The 24,544-nt window shown below is 41.5% G+C and overlaps 1 protein-coding gene across 1 annotated transcript in view; it reads right to left on the reverse strand.

Annotated features, from left to right (window-relative positions):
• Nucleotides 1-17,157: 17,157 nt before the first annotated feature.
• Nucleotides 17,158-24,544, reverse strand: part of LOC129705858 (N-acetyl-beta-glucosaminyl-glycoprotein 4-beta-N-acetylgalactosaminyltransferase 1-like) — a 566,730-nt gene continuing 559,343 nt past the window's right edge. The window contains exons 19-20 of the mRNA XM_055649703.1: nt 20,723-20,849; nt 17,158-19,006 (exon numbers count right to left, since the gene is read on the reverse strand). Coding sequence (XP_055505678.1) covers nt 18,880-19,006; nt 20,723-20,849 — 254 coding nt within the window. The 3' untranslated portion in view covers nt 17,158-18,879. The remainder of the gene's footprint in view (nt 19,007-20,722; nt 20,850-24,544) is intronic.

The raw sequence follows: 24,544 nt of genomic DNA on the forward strand, positions 1-24,544 counted from the left end.
ATTATTCCCTCGAGTGGATCTGATGCACGGAATGACTGAGTGACAGACAACTCCGGCAGTGTGGCATCTGCTGCTGTCCTTGACATAGCAGTTCTGAGGAGGGCCCAGTATTACTAGTGTTTGTCAGCATTATACAAGAGAATCACCTCTCCAATACCAAGCCTGGGTACTTTTAACCCACTGAAAAGATCATTCACACTTTGTAATTATTTGGCATTTGAAGAAGAGTCTTAACCCGAAACGCCACTTATTCCTTTTCTCCACAGTGGCTATCTGACCCGCTGAGTTACTCCAGCTTGTTGTGTCCATCTAATGGTTTTACTCTGGCTTATTTAGTTTTTTTGTTGTTGATTGTTTACATTTATACCGCAACTACTGCAATCATCCTACTGCAACTAGAGAGCAGTCCTGAACTACTACTATCTACCTCTTTGATCAGACTTTACTGGCTTTATCTTGCACTAAACATTATTCCCTTATCATGTATCTGTACACTGTGGATGGATTGATCGTAATCATGTATGGGCTTTCCGCTGATTGGTTAGCACGCAACAAAAGCGTTTCACTGTACCTAAGTACATATGACAATAAACTAACCTGAACTATACTACCAGCCCTTGGCTATTCCCTCACTGACTGCTTGTCCGTTTCCCCTTGTCCAAACATGGGTGGCCTGAGAGAAGGAACAGCATATGATTGAAGCCTTCATATACCTGTGGACACTGGAGACCAAGATTAAATGTATTTAATTTTACATTTTTGTTCATTTAAGGCTTAGTTCTATTTTACTCATCGCTAGCCAAAAACAAGAGCACTTCTGTTTGGGTTTTTGACATTTCCTTACAACTCCACATTTCTTTCCTTCAATTTGGAAAAAGGATTAACTGTGACCAAACGAAGGGTGAAAAATCTGCTTGATAATAAATTAAAACCCATCGACATTGTAATGATTTGCTTCGTCCAAAACCAGTTGCTTGTCTTGGCAGCTGATGCTGTAGAATCCATGTCCTTTACAGTACAGATTCCTGAAAACATAGTGATGCAGCTGTATAATGCTTTGTATTTTATGGCGACTCAGCAACGTCAGGGGAAAATCATGTGTTCTTTTGACTAAATTTGCATATATGGAGAATCGAGCACCATAGGTGGCAGGTGACCCACCTCAAGACTCTGCACCCCAGATTGGGGATAACAGTGATGAATGAGGTGCCGCTTTCAGCTGCTGACGATACTTTTCCATGGCAGGACTCCATTTTGAGGGCCTGGACTCCTGTGTGGGTAGTAATCCTTGGACATTAGCATTGTCTTGGCTTTCAATGTAATACAGAGGCTGGGCCATTACTTGGATGAGAATGTAAGAATTTGCAAACAATTTGGATATTGGTTAAGCCATGAAGGTGGTTGTCTAAGAATACAGTGAATAGGTTTCTCTAAGGATGCAGTGGAGGTAGATCAGCTGAAAAATTGGGCAGAGGGTTTGCAGGTGGAATTTGATTTGGACAAGTGTGAGGTGACACACTTTGGGAGTCAGTACCTGGTCAGACACACAGAGTGAAAGGAAGGGACCTTGAATATTGATGTATAAAAATACCTTTGGGTACAAGTCCATTGGTTAGGGCAATGAAGTTGCCACTTACTGCGCTTACTTTCATGGGCCAAGACATTGAGTATGAGTTGGAACATTGTGTTGCAGTTGTACAAATATTGGTTAGACAACACTTACAATGTTGTGCACGTTCTGGTCAACACACTATAATAAGGAAGTGGTAGAACTAGAGTGCAGAAGAGGTTCCCCACTATATATCCTGGAATCGTAAATTGAAAGAGAAATTGAACAGACTGGTAGTTATGAGTAATTGAATAAACTAGAACATACGAGGCTGAGGGGCAACCTCAGGGAGGTTTATAATATTATGAAGGACATAGAAAGGATAAATAGACACGATCTATTTTTCAGGATAGGAGAGTCTAAAATGAGAGAGCATGTCTTTAAGGTGAGAGAAGAGGTATTGAAAGCATATCTCGTGGATTGGATTTTGACAGAGAATGGTGAATACCCCAAGTTCCAGTGACAGATACAATTACAGTTTTTAAAAGGTGTTTTAATAAGCACTTAGATAAGAAAGGCATGGGAGGACTTGGGCCAAATGCAGGCAAATGAGATCAGCATGGATGGTCGCGTGGTCGTATGAGGACTCATTTCTGTGACGTACATTTCTATCGTTAAGCATTTTGTATAGCAATAAAACTCAGGTGTAGAGAGTCCTGTTTCCTGATCTTCTTTTAAACTGTTGGTTCATTGGAAAATGTAATATGCTGTTATGGAACATTAAAAAAAGTGACTTAAAGTGTGTTGGAGTACTAATTGAAATAACAATAAATAGTCTGGAAAATCTGCTGGTCCGCAACCAACATTCTGAGGTGTGACTCATTGTCAGTTTTATTGTAATAACCCCAAATATATCAACATTTAATTCTCCAATTTCAAATAATTCCCCCACCCCAGTCACCCTCCTCCTTCTCCTCCATATTCTTCTCTCCCATCCTTTAATCCCATGTTTCCCTTCCCCCCCCCCATGCCCTCCCTCTGTTTTTACATTTCACTCCACTTCTTCCCTTACCTGACACCCTTATGTCTCTCCTTTTCATTTCTATCCCTCGTCACAATCTCCACACATCTGCCAATTATCCCTTTCCACTTGCATCCATCTATCACTTGCCACTTGCCTCACCTCTCCATTCCAGCTCTCTCCCCGCTGTTCCTTCAATCCAAAGAAAGCTCTCTTTTTCTCTCTCCTCCCACCCCTTTCAGATTTCAACTCTCCTCTGTCTCTGCCTCTCCACTCTCTGCATTCAATCACTACTTTTATAAAAACTTTGCTACAGATCAAACCGACCCCATTGCATACACCATTATGTTGCATTTAACAAGTAATGATAAAGCTCAACCACAATTTCCATTTTGAAATACTTTGGTGGCCCCTGAAGTGTTTTGTTTTTTGCCTAGGCCATTAGGTGATGAATTCTGCCCCATTTCCTCTCTCGGATACATTGACTCTTTATTCCAAACTGAGCAGCAGATAGAGATGGAGAACTTGGAGAGATACCAGTGGCTGCTTGATCAGATGGATCTGACAGAATGGGTTTGTGGCAATGAAAGAGCAGGAAGAATGGTAGGAGTTGGAAGGCTACTTTCAGGGGTTTGGAGCGATGAGTATGCCCTGACAGAGATCCTGTGGCCAGTTTGTGTTGTGTCTGCTTTATGCCAGGTTTTTGATGGAATGAAGCTCCCCCACAGCTCTGGTCTAAGCTCAGCATCTTCCCTCCTCAATCCCCACCGAAGAATTATTATTATTGGTTTATTATTGTCATATGCATGAGAGTCAAAAACCTTGTTTGCGAGCTCTCTAGTCAAATCTTGTTACACATCAGTACAATCATGTCACATACAGGTACAACAGGTAGTGCAAAATCCCAGAGTGCGGAATATAGTACTACTGTGTTATAACGTTATAATAACACATGTGGACAGGATTGAACCTGTGTCTCTGGTGCTGTGAGCAACTCTTCTGCTGCGCCACTGTGCTGCCCCAGGTGCTGAGCGTGGTGCTATGTCTTCCAGCGGCGATGGCGTTGCGGGGCTCGGTGGTTGGGTGCGTGGCGGTGAAACCTCTCATCTTTGACAGTCGGGAGTTGAGAATAGTCAGTGGGGATTCAGGCCAGGAGGCGGACAAATCTGTATTCCTCAGTGAAGGTCGGGTTGATTGAATGTGTGTATCCAGTGGAGGACAAAGTATTGGGGACCGTTTCAGGAGATCCTAACCTCCTTATCTTATGCTTCATCTTTTCATCTTCGTCCTTTGTCCAACTATCTTCCAATCAAAACCCACCTCATCTATATCCACCTATCACTTGCTAGACTTTGTCTCTCCCCCCCACCTCTCATCCACACTACAATCAGACTGAGCAGAGTCCTGACTGAAAACATTGCCTATCCACGTTCTCCAGAGATGCTGCATAAAACACACCCATCTGGTTTAAGCAGATTGTCCTCCAGGAATGACCTACTGTTTTTCACCGTCACTCTGCCATTAAATTTCAATATTACCTTCCTTAAATTTGTTCACCTAGTTTGATGAATTTTGTAAAATTCATCATGTCATATAGGTCAAACCTTAGTAATAAAGCTACCATGCTGTAGATGAATTCCACTTTAAAACTAGCCCTCCTATTCCAAATAAATCCCCATATTATGTTGCCCTGTAGTAAATCATTGCTTGTATTACATATAAACTCCAAGCCGTAATTTTCCAATTTGGATGTATAATTTATAAAAAATACTTTCCATGATTGTGCCAAGCCAGAAGAGTGACTCAGGCTGACTCCCAGCTTGACATTCACTCTCCCCCCAGACTGGAAAGATTTCACGAAGAATATTGTGCCTCGTTGCATGTCTACCCACTCCTGAAGAATATTTCTCAATTCATTCAGGGGAATGTATCAGTACCTAAAGAGTCAGGTACTCTAATGCTCATCAGACCTGTAATCACACCACTCCATCTCATCTCCAAATCCTCTATAACTTCTGCTCATTCAAAAACCCAGCTGCCTGTATCCTCAATCATACTAATCTCACCTAACACCTCTGCCCCAGCAGGATCATGCAGGTTTTAGTTGGTTGATGATTTTAATATAAGACCTTCATTTTTGTAAGTCATAGAGCCATAGATTGATACAGCATGAAAACCGGCCCTATGGCCCAACTTGCCCACACTGGGCAACATGTCCCAGCTACACTAGTCCCACCTGCCTGCGTTTGGTCCATTTCCCTCCAAACTGGCAGCTCGTTCCATTCACCCATCATCCTTTGTGTGAGAAAGTAATCCCTCAGATTCCTTTAAAATCTTTTCCCCTTCACATGTCCTCTGGTCCTCGATTCACCTACTCTGGGCAAGAGACTCTGTGCATCCTCCCGATCTATTCGGTCTATTTTGGTCTCCAAATCTGAGGAAGGACATTATGGCCATAGAGGGAGTGCAGAGACGGTTCACCAGACTGATTCCTGGGATGTCAGGACTGTCTTATGAAAAAAGACTGGATAGACTTGGTTTATACTCTCTAGAATTTAGAAGATTGAGAGGGGATCTTATAGAAACTTACAAAATTCTTAAGGGGTTGGACAGGCTAGATGCAGGAAGATTGTTCCCGATGTTGGGGAAGTCCAGGACCAGGGGTCACAGCTTAAGGATAAAGGGGAAATCCTTTAAAACTGAGATGAGAAGAACTTTTTTCACACAGAGAGTGGTGAATCTCTGGAACTCTCTGCCACAGAGGGTAGTTGAGGCCAGTTCATTGGCTATATTTAAGAGGGAGTTAGATGTGGTCCTTGTGGCTAAGGGGATCAGGGGGTATGGAGAGAAGGCAGGTACGGGATACTGAGTTGGAAGATCAGCCATGATCATATTGAATGGCGGTGCAGGCTCGAAGGGCCGAATGGCCTACTCCTGCACCTAATTTCTATGTTTCTATGTTTCTATTCCTCTCATGATTTTAAACACCTCTATAAGATCTCGGAGAAAACCCACGCAGATCACGGGGAGAACGTACAAACTCCGTACAGCCAGAACTCGTAGTCAGGATCGGACCCGGGTCTCTGGCGCTGCATTCGCTGTAAGGCAGCAACTCTACTGCTGCGCCACCATGATCGCCCATTCTACCTGCCTTCAAAATTTTTCTCACTGACCAAAATGTTTGGTCACTTCTCTGTCTGCGCCGCTGTGCGTTAAACATTAACACATTTTCATCTGATTAATCCCCTGCAAAACTTTGTGATTCGTTACTACGCCAGGCTTATGCAAATAGTTGTGTACGAGGGAAACGTCCAAAGGTACAGTGCGGCAGACAATGGAGAAGATTGTGGGAGAGAGCAGGCGTTTGTAAAGCATGAGAAACCTCACTAAAAATAGCATGACCCAAGAGGCAGCGAACACAAGGTGGGAAGTAAGTACAGGAGTACAGAAAGAACCAGAGGCAACTGAGGATCATTCAAGTTTTGCAGAAGTATCTACTGTGAGTTCCTGGCGCCACACGCTGGCCGGTTAAAGCATGTTTGCCAGTAAGAGAGATCTGTCATTTGGGAAATACAAAAAGTAACGTTTATAAATAAGGAAAACATAGGAATGCAGATATGAGAGAGCACCACCTGTATCCAGAGATCATAAGCTCAAATCCCGTTATGGCCAATTGACTATTTGAAATCTAAATCCATACAAGAAGCTTACTAAGCAAGCATTTGGCTGTTGATCTGTTGTGCAAATCCAACTGCGATCTAATGTCCTTAGTGAACATGGACTGCCGTTCCTGACCTGGTCAGGCCTAAATCAAATTCCAGTTTTGCACTAAAGTAGTTGACTCCTTAATTCCACTTTGTAATGAAAGAGTGCGTTATTTGATTGTGACAAACTGCAGGCAACAGTTCAGTTCACTCTGCCTCATTGGAAGGGGCAAAGAAAATGAAGGATTAATGTTCAAAAGTGAATTATACAGAAATGGGGGATTGAAAACTGATTGATAGCCAGGAACAGAGACAGCTACAGCGGTCATAGAATTATACAACACAGAAACAGGCCCTTTGGCTCAACTCATCTATGGCAACCAAGAAGCCCTATCTAAGTTAGTCTCATTTGCCCATGTTTGGCTTTCATCCATCTAAATCCTTCCCTATCCATGTACCCGTCTAAATGTCTTTTAAATGTTATTTTGTACCTGCTGTAACTATTTTCTTTAGTAGCTCATTCGATTTACATACTGTACCATCCTCTATGTGGAAAAAAGTTCCCCTCAGGTTCATATTAAATCTTTCTCTTCTTACCTTAAACATATGCTCTCTAGTTTTTGATTTACCTAACCTGAGGAAGTAGACATTGTGCATTCACCCAGTGGCGGACTGGGTCTAAAAATATTGGTTGCCAGGAGACAAAGGGGGCCCACTTCATCAGGGGCCCACTTGCCATCGGGCAAGCTGACACTCTGGCCAGTCCGCCACAGCATTCACCCTATATATTCCCCTCATGATTTTATACACCGCTCTAAGATCCACCCTCAGCCTCCTGCACTCTAAGGAATAAAGTTCTATTCTGCCCAGCCTGTAGCTCAGGTGATCAAGTCCAGGCAAAGTCCTTGTAATTCTTCTCTGCACTCATTCCAACTGAAAGGCATCTTTCCTATAGCAGGGTGAGCAAAACGGAACAAAGTACTCCTCGCTTCCTCACCATTGTCTTGTATAACCGTACCATAATTCTACTCAGTTCCCTGTCTGACGAAGGCCAGCATGCTAGTCATAGCTGAGTGGTTAAAGCGATGGACTAGAAATTGTCATTTTCTCGTGCAGGATTGATTCGAGCCCGGAGCAGTAAGTCTGCCTGGAGTAACAGGTGTAAGTGTCATTTTGAGTCTGAAGAAGGGAGCCGACTCGAAACATTACCTATCCTTATCCTCAAGAGATGCTGCCTGACCCGCTGAGTTACTCCGGCACTTTGTGTCTATCTTGTGGCAAAAGCCATTTTCACCAATCTATCTACTTGCCACACCACTTTCAGGGAACTATGTACTTGTACTATTAGATTCCTCAGCTTGATATCACTCATCGGGACCCGAACATTCACTGTGAAGGTACTGCCCTAGTTTGACTTCTCAAAATGCAACATCTCACACTTATCTAATTTAAACTTCATGAGCCATTCCCCGACCAACTTGCCCAGCTGATCAATACCCAACTATGTAATTCTTGGGAGCCACCTTCACTCCTTATGGGCCTGTCCCACTTACTCGACTTTTTCAGCGATTGCCGACATCTCTCATAGGTGATTGCAGGTCGCTGAAAATATTCAACATGTTGAAAATCCGCGGTGACCAGAGCATGACACAGCGTCATGACATGTCGTCAGGGTGTCACCTTTATGGTCGTGAGTAGTCTCCTCAGTCGCCCAAAGAGTTGTACCTTGTTCTGGTTGCCATTGGCTGCTGCCAGATGAAGCTATAGAAGCAGATACAATTACAACTTTCAAAGGACAATTATACATTTATATGGATAGCAAGGGTTTAAAGGGATATGGCCCCAATGCATGCAAATGGTCGGCATGGCCAGGTTGGACTGAAGGGCCTGTTTTTGTGATGTATACCTCAATGTTGATTCTATGACATGTGCAGTTTACCTGCAATTTCTTGCTTGAATTAATGTTATGCCCAGTGAAAGAGAAGCAACAACTCTGAAGGAAGTTCTCTCATGATTGTGACAAAGGTAGTTTGAGTCCTCACTGTGATTTTCAACTTTCGTCTTGTTGCTTTTTTCAGTTGGATGACCATTTCCCTCTATTCGTCTCTGCTATCACCATTTAGAAACATAGACAATAGGTGCAGGAGTAGGCCATTTGGCCCTTCGAGCCAGCACCGCCATTCAAGATGACCATGGCTGATCATCCAAAATCAGTACCCCATTCCTGCTTTTTCACCATATCCCTTCATTCCTTTAGCCCTAAGAGCTAAATCTAACTCTCTCTTGAAAACATCCAGTGAAATGGCATCCACTTTCTTCTGTGGCAAAGAACTCCACAGATTCAACACTCTGGGTGAAAAATCAGACTATAACCCATGAATTCTTTCCCCAAAAACTTGGCTGTACTTGATAATAATCTGGAGCGTGTGCTCAGACCCACATTGCGGACCTCTGGTCTTCTCAAACAGTCTAAACCTAGTCCCATCCTACTTATTTATATACTATCACTTGGCAAATGCATCTGAAAACACAGTACAGGTCCACCACAGATTTTCCGCCACCCTTGTCTCCAGCGCCTTGCCAGATAATTCATCTTGCTGGACCAAGAGAGGTCACGGCCACCTAGTGGAGTCGAACGGTCCAGAACCGCCTGCCTAAGCCGCTGGTGGGCCGAGATACCGGCCCACAAAGTTGGCCCCAGAGGTCGGCTGTGGGAATGGATTCAGCAGCTCCAGCAGCCATAGTTTCAGAACCCCAGTCCCAGCTGTGTGCGTTGGGGGGGGGTGTGTGGCAAATTCAACCTGCCGATCAGAAGTCTGGCCGCGGAAGCCATTTTGAGGTCGAGATCGATTGCCTCACCCAGCCTAGGCGCCATATTGTTTGGGGGACATGGGGAAGTGGAGGGGGGATTTTACTTTCCCTCTCCTAATTCTGTCTAGATTAAAGAAGATGCTGGGTCATCAGTCACTGGAAAATTGATGGTGGACCTATATCTTCAGCCGCATGTACTTTGATGACTTTCTCCATTATCTCTAGATTGTCAGTTTGTTAATGCAGATGCACTGGCTTCTCTATCCTCCTGATATTTGCCTTTATGGCTGGTTGAAAGGTTTCAGCAGGTCAGGAGGTGATTCATTGCAAGATGCCCAGCTTTTGGCATCCTCCTGTGGCCACAGTGGAGCTGCTTCAATTGCTGAAGTGACATGAATGGACTCAAACATATGGATCCCAGGATACATCCCCACTGCTGACCTTATGACAGAAGAAGGATCAGTCAAGCAGAAGAAGATGCAGTGTGTTGCATTTTCAGTGTGCTGGCTTTGGTGGGTGTATATATATTTTAAGGTCATACTACAAATACTAATCAAAGCTAGTAACCTTTACAATGATATCCTTGTCAACTTGAACTTTTAAGCTAGCGCTTGCTATTTCAGTTGAGGAGGTAAAAACAAAGTAACGATGGGAAGAACAAAACCGAACCGCCACGCCAATACTCTGCCCTTTGTGACTGTTTACTGTTCAATTCAGATCAATTAATTTCAACCGATTTAACTACTGCTTATTTTGTTTTCCCACAGCAGTTCTTGAAGAGCAACATTGATTGTAAGATGGGGTGAGGGACAGGGTTTCAGTGAGAAAGGATTTGTGACAACCTCCAAACACTAACCTTACATTGGACTGTATGACACTGGTGGCAGTCAGATAGGAGGTTGCTGTGTGTATTCGCTTACAGTAAATAAATTCAGCAAAAACAGATCCAATAAAGTGTAAAAACAGACCGAGGGGGGGAGAGAGACATAATTATATTTTTAGGGGCCCGTTCGATATAAAAATTTGTGGCAAGAGAGTGCCGACTCGTGTAGTGTAAAACTAGCAGCATGTGGGAATTTTGAGACGTTCCTTACAGTCTGGATGACCACACCAGCCTATCGGCTGGGCAGTGAGAGCACTGGGTTTTGGAGCTTGAGTGCTTGATAAAGACACCACCATGTGCCCCTGAGGAAAAGTGTTATGCGGGTAGCATGTTTGTCAAGGTGCCAGCCCACAGCATAAGGAAAGGTGGTCTGAGAAGGATTGGGTGCCAACCAAAGGCAAGCACATATTCAGGGAAAGCTCAAAGCGTGCCATGGCAAAACCAATTCTCCATGGAGAAAAATGATTGGGTGACTGTATCCCTGGGAAGTCCTTCCAGAGCTTAGATCATGGCACCATGGGTAGTTCAGCTGCGTCAGGAGAGAGGAGCAAGGGTCCAAGGACAATAGTGGCAGAAGATCCAATAGTGAGTGGAATGAATATGTGCTACTGTGGCTGTCAATATGTACCCAGGATGATGTGCTAGCTCTACAGTGTCTGGATCAAGAATGTCACTGAATGGTTGTAAAGCTTTTTAAAGTTAGGCTAAACTACAAAGTAGAATGAAGATAGACATAAATCGCTGGAGTAACTCAGCGGGACAGGCAGCATCTCTGGAAAGAAGGAATGGGTGACATTTCTGGTCGAGACCCTTCTTCAATGGGTGATGTTTCGGGTCGAGACTAAAGATAATGGTTCATTTTGGAAGAAATTGCTTTGAAGAAAAGAGGAATGATGTCCTGAAACATGAATTCAGGCCACAGGTCGTCCTTAGTTTGTCATCATGGATTATGTCTGATGCCATGTGCCAGAGAGTATAAAAATAAGACAATAGACCAGAGGAAGGTGTGGTTAAAGGGAATGGTGGAGGAGGAGTATTTCTGGGGAAAGTATGCTTTTGGATTAACTTGATGGGTTAGACCTGAATAAGTTTTCCATCGTCATGAGGTTTGCTAGAGTGTTTCTGGGAGAATTTGAACTATTTTTTACAGGAGGATGTCAACATGAAGTAGGTGTACAGTTATGGGGAGGGTAAATGCATTGAAATATAGAAGGAAGATTAAATTAGACCAGTAGACAGAATAGAAGTGTAGGAAGGAATTGCAGATGCTGGTTTAAACCGAAGATAGGCACAAACTGCTGGAGTAACTCAGCAGGATAGGCAGCATCTCTGTGGAGAAGGCATGGGTGATGTTTCAGGTCAAGACCCTTCTTCAGACTCAATAGACAGAATAGACATGAACATGATAAAGCATATGGGACAAATGCAAGGCTGTCGGAATCTAAAAGAGATGATGTTGCAAAGTTGAATAAGGAGTAACCAGCAAAAGAGCAAAGTCCATTATGGACTAATGAGGATACTGTCATGTGAGCCAAAGGTCATGTATGCGATCTTAAACAAACTTCTCATCTGTATTCACTAAGTAGTTGGAGAATTTAGGCAGAGGAATGGTGAGTTCCCAAAGTAGTTGCCATTAAAAAGGAGGAAGTATCAGATGGTTAGGAAGGAACTGCAGATGCTGGTTTAAATTGAAAATAGACACAAATGCTGGAGTAACTCAGTGGGACTGGCAGCATGCTGCCTGTCCCGTTGAGTTACTCCAGCATTTTGTGTCTATCTAAGTATTAGATGTTGACAGGTAAAGGTGGATAAATCTTGGTGTGATGAGATGTATATAGAGCTGATGTGAGTCAAGGAAGGAGATTGCTGATAATTTTTTAAGTCTTTGCTGGCCACAGACAGCATACTAAATGAGGGGAGGATAGCAAAGCTGGGCTTTTTATTCAAGGGCTTCAGGAAGAATACATATAATTATGGGCAGGTGAATCTAATGTCAGTGTTAGGAAAGTTATTTAAAATAAATCTGAGGGTCAACATTAATCTACCTTTGGAAAGACAGCAATTACTCAAAGATAGTCACCCTGGCTTTGTTAAGGGAGATCCTGCATGATCCATTTGATTGAATTTCTTGAAGAAATAACAAATTACGGGCAGTGCACTTGCAATATTCTGTAATGGCAATTTTAATCACACTGACGGCCTTTGGCAAGGCCCTATGTGGAAGACTGGCCCAAATGTTTAGAGGCCTTGGGATCCAAGGCAAATTGGAACTAAAATTGACCTGGCTAAATAAACCAGAAGTGTGTAAGAGACTTGGTTTTGTGAATGTATACTTGTAACCAGTAGTGTAACATGGAGAATGGTTCTGCGACCCTTGATTCATATTATCTACATAAACAATTTGGATATAAAAGGTATGATTATTAAGTTCGCAAAGGGAAATGATGGTGCTGTAATTAGTGAGGAGAGTAGTTTTGAGAATGATCTTGATCAATTGGTAAAATGGGCAGAGCTTCAGCAGATAGAATTTTGTCCTGATAAGTGTAAGGTGATGCATTTGAAGATTAATAAGTCCCTATATTTAGGAATGGTGGGGGTGAATGAATGTCTACAAGTTGAAGAATTCCTGAAGGTAACGAACAGGTAGATAAGGTTGGGAAAATGCCATGTGGGACACTATCCATCATTAGTCAGAGTATGGAATATACGAGCAGGGAAGATAATGTACAATATTTTCCCCATGACGTTCATTGACTTCAGCTTTACCGGGTCTCCATTTCAGTCAAATAACTCCTTGATGTCAAAAGCAGTCACTTTCACTGCTGCCCAACCACCACATTTTTAAATGTAGCTCCTTGGACCATGTGCAGTTCAAGGCTACAATGAGAACCATAACCAAAAGATCCTGATGAAATCTAAACATGGTGTAAATGTCATTGAAGTGTAAATGTTGCTCGGTAACATTTCTACAACACCTTCCAACACATGGCAGATTGAGAATGCATTGATTGTACAGTATTTAGCCACATTGGGATTTGTCCTGCCCTTAGTAAGAATTTTTCATGTTCTCCGGTAGATGGCAGTATTGTAACTGTACCGAACAGCTTAGCTGAAGATATGGTTAGCTTTTGCAATTTATCTTCAGTCCTGCTGTTGGAATGTTTTATACCATGGACAATGAGCAACTTAAAAAAACTAGTATTAGGTTTTTTTTTAAGCCCAAGAGAGATTAATATAACTAAAATTTGACAAATCTGCTGGAACTAATAACCTATGAACTAGGGGCTTAAAAGCTTCAAGAATATTTGTTGTTTTCTTCTTTCCATGATTATATACATTTTAGAATGATCGTGAAGCATAGAAATGTACAATCTGACTATTCAAGAAGATGGATAAAGACAATGAGGATGGATTAGTTAGTTTCCCTGATATTACATCAAAGGAAAATGTTATCCATTTTAAGTTGTTAAAAGGGCTTTCAAACAGCCATAATATGATTGGGAAGAAATCAGACATTGAATCAGAATGAAATTAGATTTGATGAATTGTCAACGTTTATGATTGTGTTGAGTAGGATGGAACTGGAGGTACAAGTGGATCTGATATTAAAACAAGTGCCCCTAGAGACTTAATTACATACAATTAGGCGGGGGGGGGGGGGGGAGGTGCTAAAAACAGTCATCGTCAAGTCAAGTCGAGAGAGTTTATTGTCATGTGTCCCAGATAGGACAATAACATTAATTTTCAAATGAAAATCATTTAATGATTGATAACTGACAGGGAACTCAAGGTAAAGGAGCCATTAGGAGGTAGTGATCCGAAGGGAAAACCGGAAGTATCAGTATTACAGTTGAGCAAACGGGACTATGGAGGCATGAGGGAGGAGCAGGCCAAGGTTGACTGGAAAGACAACCTAGCAGGGATGACAGTGGAACAACAATGGCAAGTATTTCTGGGAATAATGCAGAAGGTGCAGGATCAGTTCATTCCAAAGGGGAAGAAAGATTCTAAGGGGAGTAAGAGGTGACCGTGGCTGACAAGGGAAGACAAGGACAGTATAAAGATAAAAGAGAAATATAATATAGCAAAGATGAGCAGGAAGCCAGAGGGTTGGGAAACTTTTAAAGAACAACAGAAGATAACTAAAAAGGCGATACGGGGAGAAAAGATGAGGTATGAAGGTAAGCTTGCCAAGAATATAAAGGAGGATAGTAAAAGCTTCTTTAGGTATATTAAGAGGAAAAAAAAAGTTGACAATTGTGGGTCCCTTGAAGACAGGACCAGATGAATTTATTATGGGGAACAATTAAGTGGCAGATGAGTTGAACAGGTACTTTGGTTCTGTCTTCACTAAGGAAGACACAAACAATCTCCCAGATGTACCAGTAGCAGGAGGACCTAGGGTGACGGAGGAACTGAAGAAAATCCACATTAGGCAGGAAATGGTGTTGGGTAGACTGATGGGACTGAAGGCTGATAAATCCCCAGGGCTTGATGGTCTGCATCCCAGCGTACTTAAGGAGGTGGCTCTAGAAATCGTGCATGCATTGGTGATCATTTTCCAATGTTCTATAGATTCAGGATCAGTTCCTGTGGATTGGAGGGTAGCTAATCTTATCCCACTTTTTTTAAGAAAGGAGGAGAGAGAAAACAGGGAATTATAGATCAGTTAACCTGACATCAGTGGTGGGGAAGATGCTGGAGTCAATTATAAATAGAAATAGCGGCACATTTGTATAGCAGTAATAGGATTGGTCCAAGTCAGCATGGATTTACGAAGGGGAAATTATGCTTGACTAATCTTCTGGAATGTCTTAAGGATGTAACTAGGAAAATGGACAAGGGAGAGCCAATGGATGTCGTGTACCTGAACTTTCAGAAAACCTTTGATAAGGCCCCACATAGGAGATTAGTGGGCAAAATTAGAGCACATGGTATTGGGTTAGGGTACTAACATGGATAGAAAATTGGTTGGCAGACAGGAAACAAAGAGTAGGGATTAACGGGTCCCTATCAGAATGGCAGGCAGTGACTAGTGGGGTACCACAAGGCTCGGTGCTAGAACCGCAGCTATTTACAATATATATTAATGATTTAGTTGAAGGGATTAAAAGTGACATTAGCAAATTTGCATATGATAAAAAGCCGGGCGGCAGTGTGAACTGTGAAGAGGATGCTACGAGGATGCTATGAGAGTGCAGGGTGACAAGACAGTTTGGGTGAGTGGGCAGATGCTTGGCAGATGCAGTTTAATGGGGATAAATGTGAGGTTATCCACTTTGGTGGCAAGAACAGGAAGGCAGATTATTATCTGAATGGTGTCAAGTTAGGGAAAAGGGAAGTACAATGAGATCTGGGGGTCCTTGTATGAGTCACTGAAAGTAAGCATGCAGGTACAGCAGGCAGTAAAGAAAGCAAATGGCATGTTGGCCTTCATAACAAGAGGAGTTGAGTATAGGAGCTAAGGTGGCCTTCTACAGTTATACAGGGCCCTAGCGAGACCACACCTGGAGTATTGTGTGCAGTTTTGGTCTCCAAATTTGAGGAAGGACATTCTTGGTATTAAGGGAGAGTGGCCTAGGTTCACAAGGTTAATTCCCGGGATAGCTGGACTGTAATATGTTGAAATAATGGAGCGACTGGGCTTGTATACACTGGAATTTAGAAGGATGAGAGGATATCTTATTGAAACATATAAGATTATTACGGGATTAGACACGTTAGAGGCAGGAAACATGTTTCCGATGTTAGGGGAGTGCAGAACCAGGAGCCACAGTTTAAGAATAAGGGGTAGGGCATTTAGAACGGAGATGAGGAAAAACATTTTCACCCAGAGAGTTGTGAATCTGTGGAATTGTCTGCCTCAGAAGGCAGCGGATGCCAATTCTCTGGATGCTTTCAAGAGAGAGTTAGATAGAGCTCTTAAAGATAGAGAAGTCAAAGGATATGGGGAGAAGGCAGCAACGGGGTACTGATTGTGGATGATCAGACATGATCATAGTGAATGTGATGCTGGCTCGAAGGGCCGAATGGCCTACTCCTGCACCTATTGTGTACAGTCAACAACAATAAATGGGTCATTTTCAAGTTGGTAATCTGTAATTCCGAATCTTTAGCGAGCAGTGTGTGAGTCTTGACTAATTATAAAGATTGAAAGCTAGAAAAATGAACTGCAGCTACTGGAATGATGCGTGGAACACAAGGAGCTGGAACAACTCTGCGGGTCATGCACAATCTCTGGAGGACATGGACTGTTGACATTTCATGTTGGGACTCTTCTTCAGATTGAAAGCTATATGTGAAGTGTGAAATTAACCACTTTGTTAAAATATACTAGAGGAGCAGAATTTTTAAAAACCCTTACAAATGCATGATTCACTGATAACTTACCCGGAAGCAAACAATTAGTAAATGCTTATTTTTCCTGCAAATATATTGGAATATATGAGTAAAGATGCATTCATTCAATACGGTGCTTGGCTGAGTAAACTAATAGACAAAACTATTAATAGATTAGGCCCACTTATTTAACAAGTGATATATTTACCTTGTAGGTAATGTAACATTGGTCAGTGGACTGATTCTCTGGTCTATAAAGAGAATAATTTGACAAGCTATATTCTCTAGAGTCTAGAAACATAGAAACAGAAAATAGGTTCTGGAGTAGGCCATTCAGCCTTCAAGCCAGCACTGCCATTCAATATGATCGTAGCTGATCATCCAAAATTTGTACCCAGTTCCTGCTCTCTCCGCATGCCCCTTGATTCCATTGGCCCTAAGAGTTATATATAACTCTCGCTTGAAAACAGCCAATGATTTGGCCTCCACTTCTTTCTGTGGCAGAGAATTCCACAGATTCTGAAGAATTAAAAGCAATTATGTTGAAATCTTACATTATTTGGAGTTTGACAAGAAAGAAACTAGTTGAATCTGAAGACTCAAGCCCCAAGATACTTAGAACCAAGATGAGGAGAACCCTTCATTGGCATATAATAAATCTTAGGAATTCCTTATCATTGCAGGATGTCATTGAAAATATTTGGCACAAGGAAAAGCAAGGGATGTTGGGATCCCATCAAATGTTAAGTGAAGGCTTAAATACTAAACACTAGATGGCACTACATCTGCTACTTCTAATTGTTATTAAATGGTGCCCAGAATAGGAATGAAGACTGAAACAGTGATATTGAAAAAAGGAATGTTTTCTTTTCAATTTTATTCCAAACTAGATCCATGTACACAGGTCACCCAACCAAAGTTTTTTCAAGTACCCTACTGGCACTTAAATGTAATTAGAAATTAGGATCATCGTGGCCTGTTTGGTGCTCATCGACCAAGCCAGTGGGGAAACCTAATAGTAATTCTTGCGCTGCCTGCCAGCCAATGTAAAGCAAAGACTAAAATGAAAGGAGTTTCTCAGTTTCAACACAGTTATTCTACAATTCAGTTTTACTTTATCACTGCTGATTCTCCTGTGACAGGACAGATCATTTTGGACATTATATTATTTCAGAGTACTATCACCTGAATAAATAACATTAAAAACAAGATTCTTCATCTAGAATACTTCATAAAAAAGCAAATTCTCTTTCCTGGAGTATGTTTTGTAAACAATAAAATCTCCTGATAATATCAAACAGCAACATTCCTACCTAGTTGTTTAGATTAAAACTCAATTTCCATGTCATAAATTCAGACTACATCATTCTAAAAACATCCTAAAGTTTTTCACCACTTCTCAAGACAACGAGTGTAACATTACCGATTTTTCTTCAATGGTTTGGTTTTAAACTATGAATTAAAATTCAATTTCCTAATTAGTTCTGAGAAACTCAACCTGGCCTATTCTCAGTACGTGTAAGATGACAGTAATACTGAGGGAAAGACAAAATTGCTTTTTGTAAATCGTGATCATTGTAAAATAGGATGACATGTCACTGAAGAGGCCACTGTACCGTTTAAAAAAAAAAAGCCTCATAGAACTGATCCTGTATCTGGGGAAAAATACGTCACGGCAGGTTAACCAGTCAATGGGATAAAACCCAGTTTCAGTGGCGATTATCTGCGTCGTGCTGGGGACTGAATATACAGTGTGCTGTTTCTAGCCTGTACTTTTGTAATAATCAAACGGTGATCACTCTTCAGGCCAGAATATTCCCTTGGAATAAGGCTTTGTTTGGCTGAACCCGAAGTGGCCAGCTTTTACTGAGTTCACACAGTTCCTTTAAAGTAAAGCATTCATGCAGACAATGCATTGGCATTGGCTGCAGAATACCTAGACCGTTTTTGTCAGTGTTCCTTGGGTAAACTTTTCCTGCAAGTTGGGTCCAAGAACTGCAAATGTGTGTGTATTTTCTGTTAGTTTTCTTAGGCTAGAGATGATCACCAAATGCTCAGAGATCACTAACTATGTATAATTGTAATCCAAAAGACTGGATGCAATGATAGGATTCTGGGGAGAGGGGTGGGGGGAGGGAAGGTGGGCAGGTGGAAGTCTTGCTGTAATTACTGATAAACATAGAATGTACAAAACATGTTGTGAAAGAACACCAACAATCAACAGGGTCACAGAGCTGGTCCTTGTGGCAAGGAAGGATGTCAAAAAGTCCAAGATGATAACCAAGATGAGAATGTCTTCATTGCAAAAAGATTCCAATATTCAGTCTTGGTGTCCTTGACCCTTCTTCCTGTTTCTGTAGTAGTTGTGTTCTGTTCTGTTGTGCAGTAAAACAAGACTTTTGGAAACGCTGATGAGAGCGAAATAAAACAAGATTTAGAGAAAAATGTGACTAAATTAAACAAATACTTCGTCAAACGAGATCTTCCCACACATGGCTTGGTAAGCGGCTGGATTGCCTATGGAGCATGCGCCCTCATGTTGATCTTGTTTTTAAAGTGCATAGTGAAAATTTCAACCTTCATTTGGTTCATTAGTTGTTTTCTTGGCCTGAGAAACCCACATTCCTCGCTTGGAGTGAAAATAATGATAGAAGTTCCTGAGGCGCAATCGTTCTACCTCAAGGCCACTCTGAAGAACCCTAGGAGATTAAAACAAAAATGCCTTTTCACAATGTATTCACAACTGATTGACTCGAGTTGATTTCAAGTACACTTAGGACATTGTAAGAAATAATCACACTATTTTACACCGGCTGTTTAGATCATCTTGCGCTCTACTGTAGGAGTAGGTTTGTTGTTTAACCTGGTACAAACCCACATGTCTTTGGAATGTGGGAGGAAACCTGAGCACCCAGAGGAAACCCACGCCGTCACAGGGATAATGTGCAACTTCACACAGACAGCACCTGAAGTCAGGATCGAACCTGGGGCTCTGGCACTGTGAGGCAGCAGCACTACCAGCTGTGCCACACTGTCGAGTTCTGGGTAAAAGGGTTCTGAGGGGTAAGTTTCTTTAACATGGAGAGTGGTTGATATGTTGCCAGATGAGGTGGTAGAATTACATACTCATGTTTAAATGGCATTTACATGTGATTTACAAATGCATTTAAGAGGCATTTAGATAGTCACTTGAATTGGCGAGGCATTGAAGGATACAGGCAGATAGAATAAGTACAGGTATTTGTCTACGGTGTGGCTTCCCCAAAGTACAGACAGTTAGTGCCTGTACTAATTCTCTTAAAGAGACTTCCCAGGAGAAATCTTGACAGACCTGCCTTTGCTGCAGCCCTGATGGGGTTCAATGGCTGCCTTACACACAGAACATACCTTGGTTGAACTGTGCGAACAAATGCAAGGGCACATCAATGGAGACAAAATAAAGTGCTCAAGGAACTCAGCAGGCCAGGCAGCATCTGTGAAGGAAAATGGACAGACACCGTTTTGGACTGATGAAAGATCCTGACACAAAAACTGTCGCCATTTCCCTCCACCAATGCTGCTTGGCCTGCTGAGTTCTTCCAGAACTTTGCAGATGCTGGAATCTTGAACAAAAGAATGTCTCAAAAGGGAACGATATATTAAAATTTACAATTTTGGGTTTCAGGGACACCTAACAAATCTGAGAAGCAAACAAATTATCACAGATTTCAACTATTTGCTATCAGAAAACATGGGATAAATCTGACAATGCATGTTGCAAAAAAAGTTATTTTTATGCAACTTTCTTCACGAGACTTAGGGTGGCACGGTGGCACAGTGTTGTTGCCTTACAGTACCAGTGACCTGGGTTCAATGCTGACTATGGGCACTTACTTGTTTGTACCCAATTTGTACGTTCTCACTGTGACTGGCGTGGGTTTCCTCAGGGATATCCGATTTCCTCCCACACTCCAAAGATGTACAGGTTTGTAGGTTAGTTGGCTTGGTATTATTGGAAATTGTCCCGAGTGTGTGTAGGATAGTGTTAATGTGCGCGGATCGCTGGTCGGCGCGGACTCGGTCGGCCGAATTACCTGGTTTCCGCGCTGTATCTCTAAACTAAGCCAAACCAAACTAAGCCCCACAGTGCTGTTTTAATGCCAAAATGCATGGAAGAATTTCTGGACATTTCTGGGGTCCCTCCCTCACTGCTTTGTTAATTTCCAATTTCAACCAACGTCCTTTTATTAGCAGATAATGACCAGGTCTCCTCACTGCGAAATTGCCTCTCATCAACAGTGATGTGGCTGGAAGCTAGCTAACGCATTCTGTTTGCTTCACAATTTAGTTATATGCTTAGATTAGTTTTCATGCAATTCAAAACGTAACAGCAGAGATCAATAAGCTGAATAATACATTTTGCCTGTTGTCATTACCTGTCCAGAAGTTCCCAATCTTCTCCACCCCAACGATCCCGGAATTCCTCTGTGTTCATTCCTCCAATCTTGTCAAAATCGCTTTTAAAGATTCCAAACAAACCAAATCCATTCACTTCCCAGTATCCTTGAGGATTTATTAAAAATAGAAGAGGGATCAGCTGTTAGCTCATTTATCTTTATACCTGTCAAAAATCCATGGACTAACTGTAACTGGTTCATCGACCTTGTGGCAATTCAAGCTTGACTGACAATAGCTCATGAGTAGAGGCAGGACGTTTAGGCACTAAAAAACTCTGAAATAGGCAGGCAAAAAGGCAAAATAAAATTTACAACAAAAGGCACAAAAAAGGCATTCATTGACCAAAAAAAGGCATTTATTTCCACCACCAAAATATAGTTAAAAATGATAATATAAAGGTATAATACATTAAATTACCAAAGTTTCCTGGTTGCACATAATTACTAGCATTTTTTCAAATTATCTGGTGTTAAACTATGCCATCTGTCAGACAGAATATGCTTCAGTTATGAAAAACTTCTTTCTACCTCAGCTGAGGTCACTGGTGCATACCCAAAACAAGCTACAGACTTTACATTCATGTTGATATCTTGTGCATTACAACTACCTTTGAGAACTTTAGCTATGTTTTCTATTTCTTCAAGATCTTTGTTAGCTAAAATCACTCTCTCACATTTTCCTTGTATGTCTTTACCTACATCGCCAGGAACTTTAGGAATATCGTCAGTTACTTTGTTGAAAACCTGCAAGTTATTCACTAATGTTTCGCCACTTTTCTCAAGGGAAGTGATAGCTTGTGGGAAGTTTGCAAAATTAGAAGCAATCAACACAAGTTCACGGTGGAGGGACTTTTTCTGCATGATTTCACTGACGATCCTGACTGCAGCAGATTCTTCTTTAAAACGATTGATGATTTCTTTTATCTTTTCAAAATTTGCTGCATAGTAGAGTACAGCAGAGAGCCATGTACCCCACCTAGTCAAAATGTGTTGAGGAGGTAGCGGAATCTCGGGTGCCACTTCCTTGAACAACTGCACACGTGACGGTGCTTTGAGGATTTTCTTGACATTGGAAACTAGGCGATTGACATTTGGAAACAAGCTACGCATGTGCTTGGCAATTCTATGAAGTCCTTGAACTAAGCATGTCAAATGCAACATTTTGGAGAATAAAACTTTAAGTCACAAACAGATGAACATTCGCGTGTTTTATACTTTCTGCCAAAGTACAGCAAGTGAATATATAAACAACTGAGCAATTGTTGAGCTGTTTAACGTCCAATAGTTCCAATGTCAACAAATACTCCTGCCTCCAGTGTACCGATAACCACAATGGCAACATATCTCCCCACAGCATCGGTTGTCTTGTCTATTGAGATCCATATTTTATTACGTGCAACTTCATCTCTAATTTTCTGCACAACAACGTTGAAGTTGCAGTCAACATAATTTTCCCATAATGATGACTCGCTTGGTATATGTTCCTCTGTGCATTTCTCTAAACAAACCTCTGAGAGATTTGTTTACCAATTTCCACAGTGGAATTCCAGCATCAATGAATGCCTTGCACAGATCCTGGAAAACTCAAATTTGCAACTGGAGCCAGCAGTAAATGAAGTGAGGAGCCAAGTGTTTCACTTGGGTAGTCTACACCCCAGCGGTATCAACATTGACTTCTCTAATTTTAGATAGCCCTTGTCTCCCACCTCTTTCTTACTTTTTCCTGCCTCCCCCACATCTGTCTGAAGAAGGGTCTCGACCCGAAACGTTGCCTATTTCTTCTCTCCATAGTTTCTCTAGCATTTTTGGTTTACCTTCGATTTCTCCAGCATCTGCAGTTCTTTCTTAAATAGATCTTGGAGAAGGCTGAAACAGCGGACAGCGGCAGGAACGAATGAATGACCGATAGTGGCGCCCCTGGTTTCACCCCAGTGGTGGAAGTTTTCTTGTAAGTTATACTATGTTAACACGTTAATAATAACATTAATATTAACATGTTAACATAGAAAACGTCATTGTAATCACGGTACAACTAGAGAAAATAGCACAACCTTTTAGCAAAACGTCAAAAAAGGCAGATTCAGGCACTCGATTGTGAAAAAGGCATTATCCTGGTGAAATCATCAAAAAAGGCATGAAAAGGCATTTATGGCAAAATCCTGGCTCCTCATGAGCATTGCAGTGGACTTAGTGAAGTGGTGACATGAAAGCACCAAAAATATGAATATGAATCTTCTATTTGTGTTCCAGTTTAAGATTTAAATGGGCCATTACCATTTAGATATTTCACATATGATCATAATTATAATAAAATCATAATTATCTTAATATTCAGACTCCATCAGTCTCTGACATAACAATGCTTAGTAATTGAAACCTCTAAGGTGGAGAATTCCAAAGATTTACTGTCCTCTGGGTTAAGAATCTCCAAAGCTTTATTTTGAAACAGTGAATCCTACTTTTAGATTTGTATAGGAAGGAACTGCAGATGCTGGTTTAAACCAAAGGTAGACACATCTAAAAGTAGGCACAAAAAGCTAGAGTAACTCCGTGGGTTAGACAGCATCTCTAGAGAAAGGTGACCGTTCTTCATACACCGTCTTGACCCGAAATGTCACCCAGTCCTTTTCTCTAGAGATGCTCTCTAACCCGCTGAGTTACTCTAGCTTTTTGTGCCCACTTTTAGATACCCAGCCAGGTGAAACAGAGTCCATGCATCTATTTTGTCATGCTCATTACAAACTTAGCATTTCAATTAAATCACTTCTCATTCTGAAATTCTGAGCGTAGGTCCAGTCTACTTATTCTGTCCTTGTGGGACAATCTGATTATCATTTTCTGCACTATCTTTGTTCCGAGTATATCCTTCCTTACATAGAGAGAGACCAGACCAATATTGGTGCAAGATGTCATTAATTTTATATTAAATCCTCTTGGAATGATGCCGAATATAACAGTTGCCTTGCTAATTGTATGATGTATGCTTTTTGTTAAACTTTCTATAATTCATGTAAAGAATATCGATGTCTGAATATTTGACCTGAATTAACCTGAAGAAGGGTCTCGACCCAAAACGTCACATATTCCTTTTCTTCCGAGATGCTGTCTTACCCGCTGAGTTACTCCAGCTTTTTGGATCTATCTTCTGAATATCAACACTTACATCACAGTTAAAACAAAAATGTCCATTCACCTATTTTGGACAGCGGTGGATGACCTCACATTTTTCACACTATATTCCATCTGCCATATGCTCACTTATTATTTCTCCCTGTGAAGTCTTCGCAGACTTTTCTCACAATCCACATTGCCTCTGAGCTTTGTATCAGTAAACATGGATATATTGCACTTTTGCCCCCTTGCCCATGTGCTTACATCTTATTCTTTCTACGCCTGTTGTTCTGCAAAGTTTCCAAGAGATAATTTGTGATAACTCCTATAAAGACGACATGAAATCTTTAATAAAAGCAGAAAATACTACAAGCACTCAGGAAATTGAGGCCGCATTTATGTTAAATAATTAATTTTTTTAATTGAAAGCGAGAAAACAAGTTAGTTTTAAGCCGCAAAGAGGGTATGGGAAGAATGGATAAAAAATGTGAATCCCTCCAACAGCATAGTTATAGTTGCCATGGTGATAGGCTGTGTTAGCAGATTAATGAGGAAGGTTGGAAATAAAACAAAAACGGCGAGATGCAGGTTGCAGTTGTTGCAAAGAACTGAAATCAAGAGAATGTTGTAAATGTCTGGCACCCCTGTGGAAAGAGGAAATATAATACAAAAGATGGATAGTCTTACAGC

This window comes from Leucoraja erinacea, chromosome 18 (genome assembly GCF_028641065.1).
Source record: "Leucoraja erinacea ecotype New England chromosome 18, Leri_hhj_1, whole genome shotgun sequence".
Lineage (NCBI taxonomy): Eukaryota > Metazoa > Chordata > Chondrichthyes > Rajiformes > Rajidae > Leucoraja > Leucoraja erinaceus.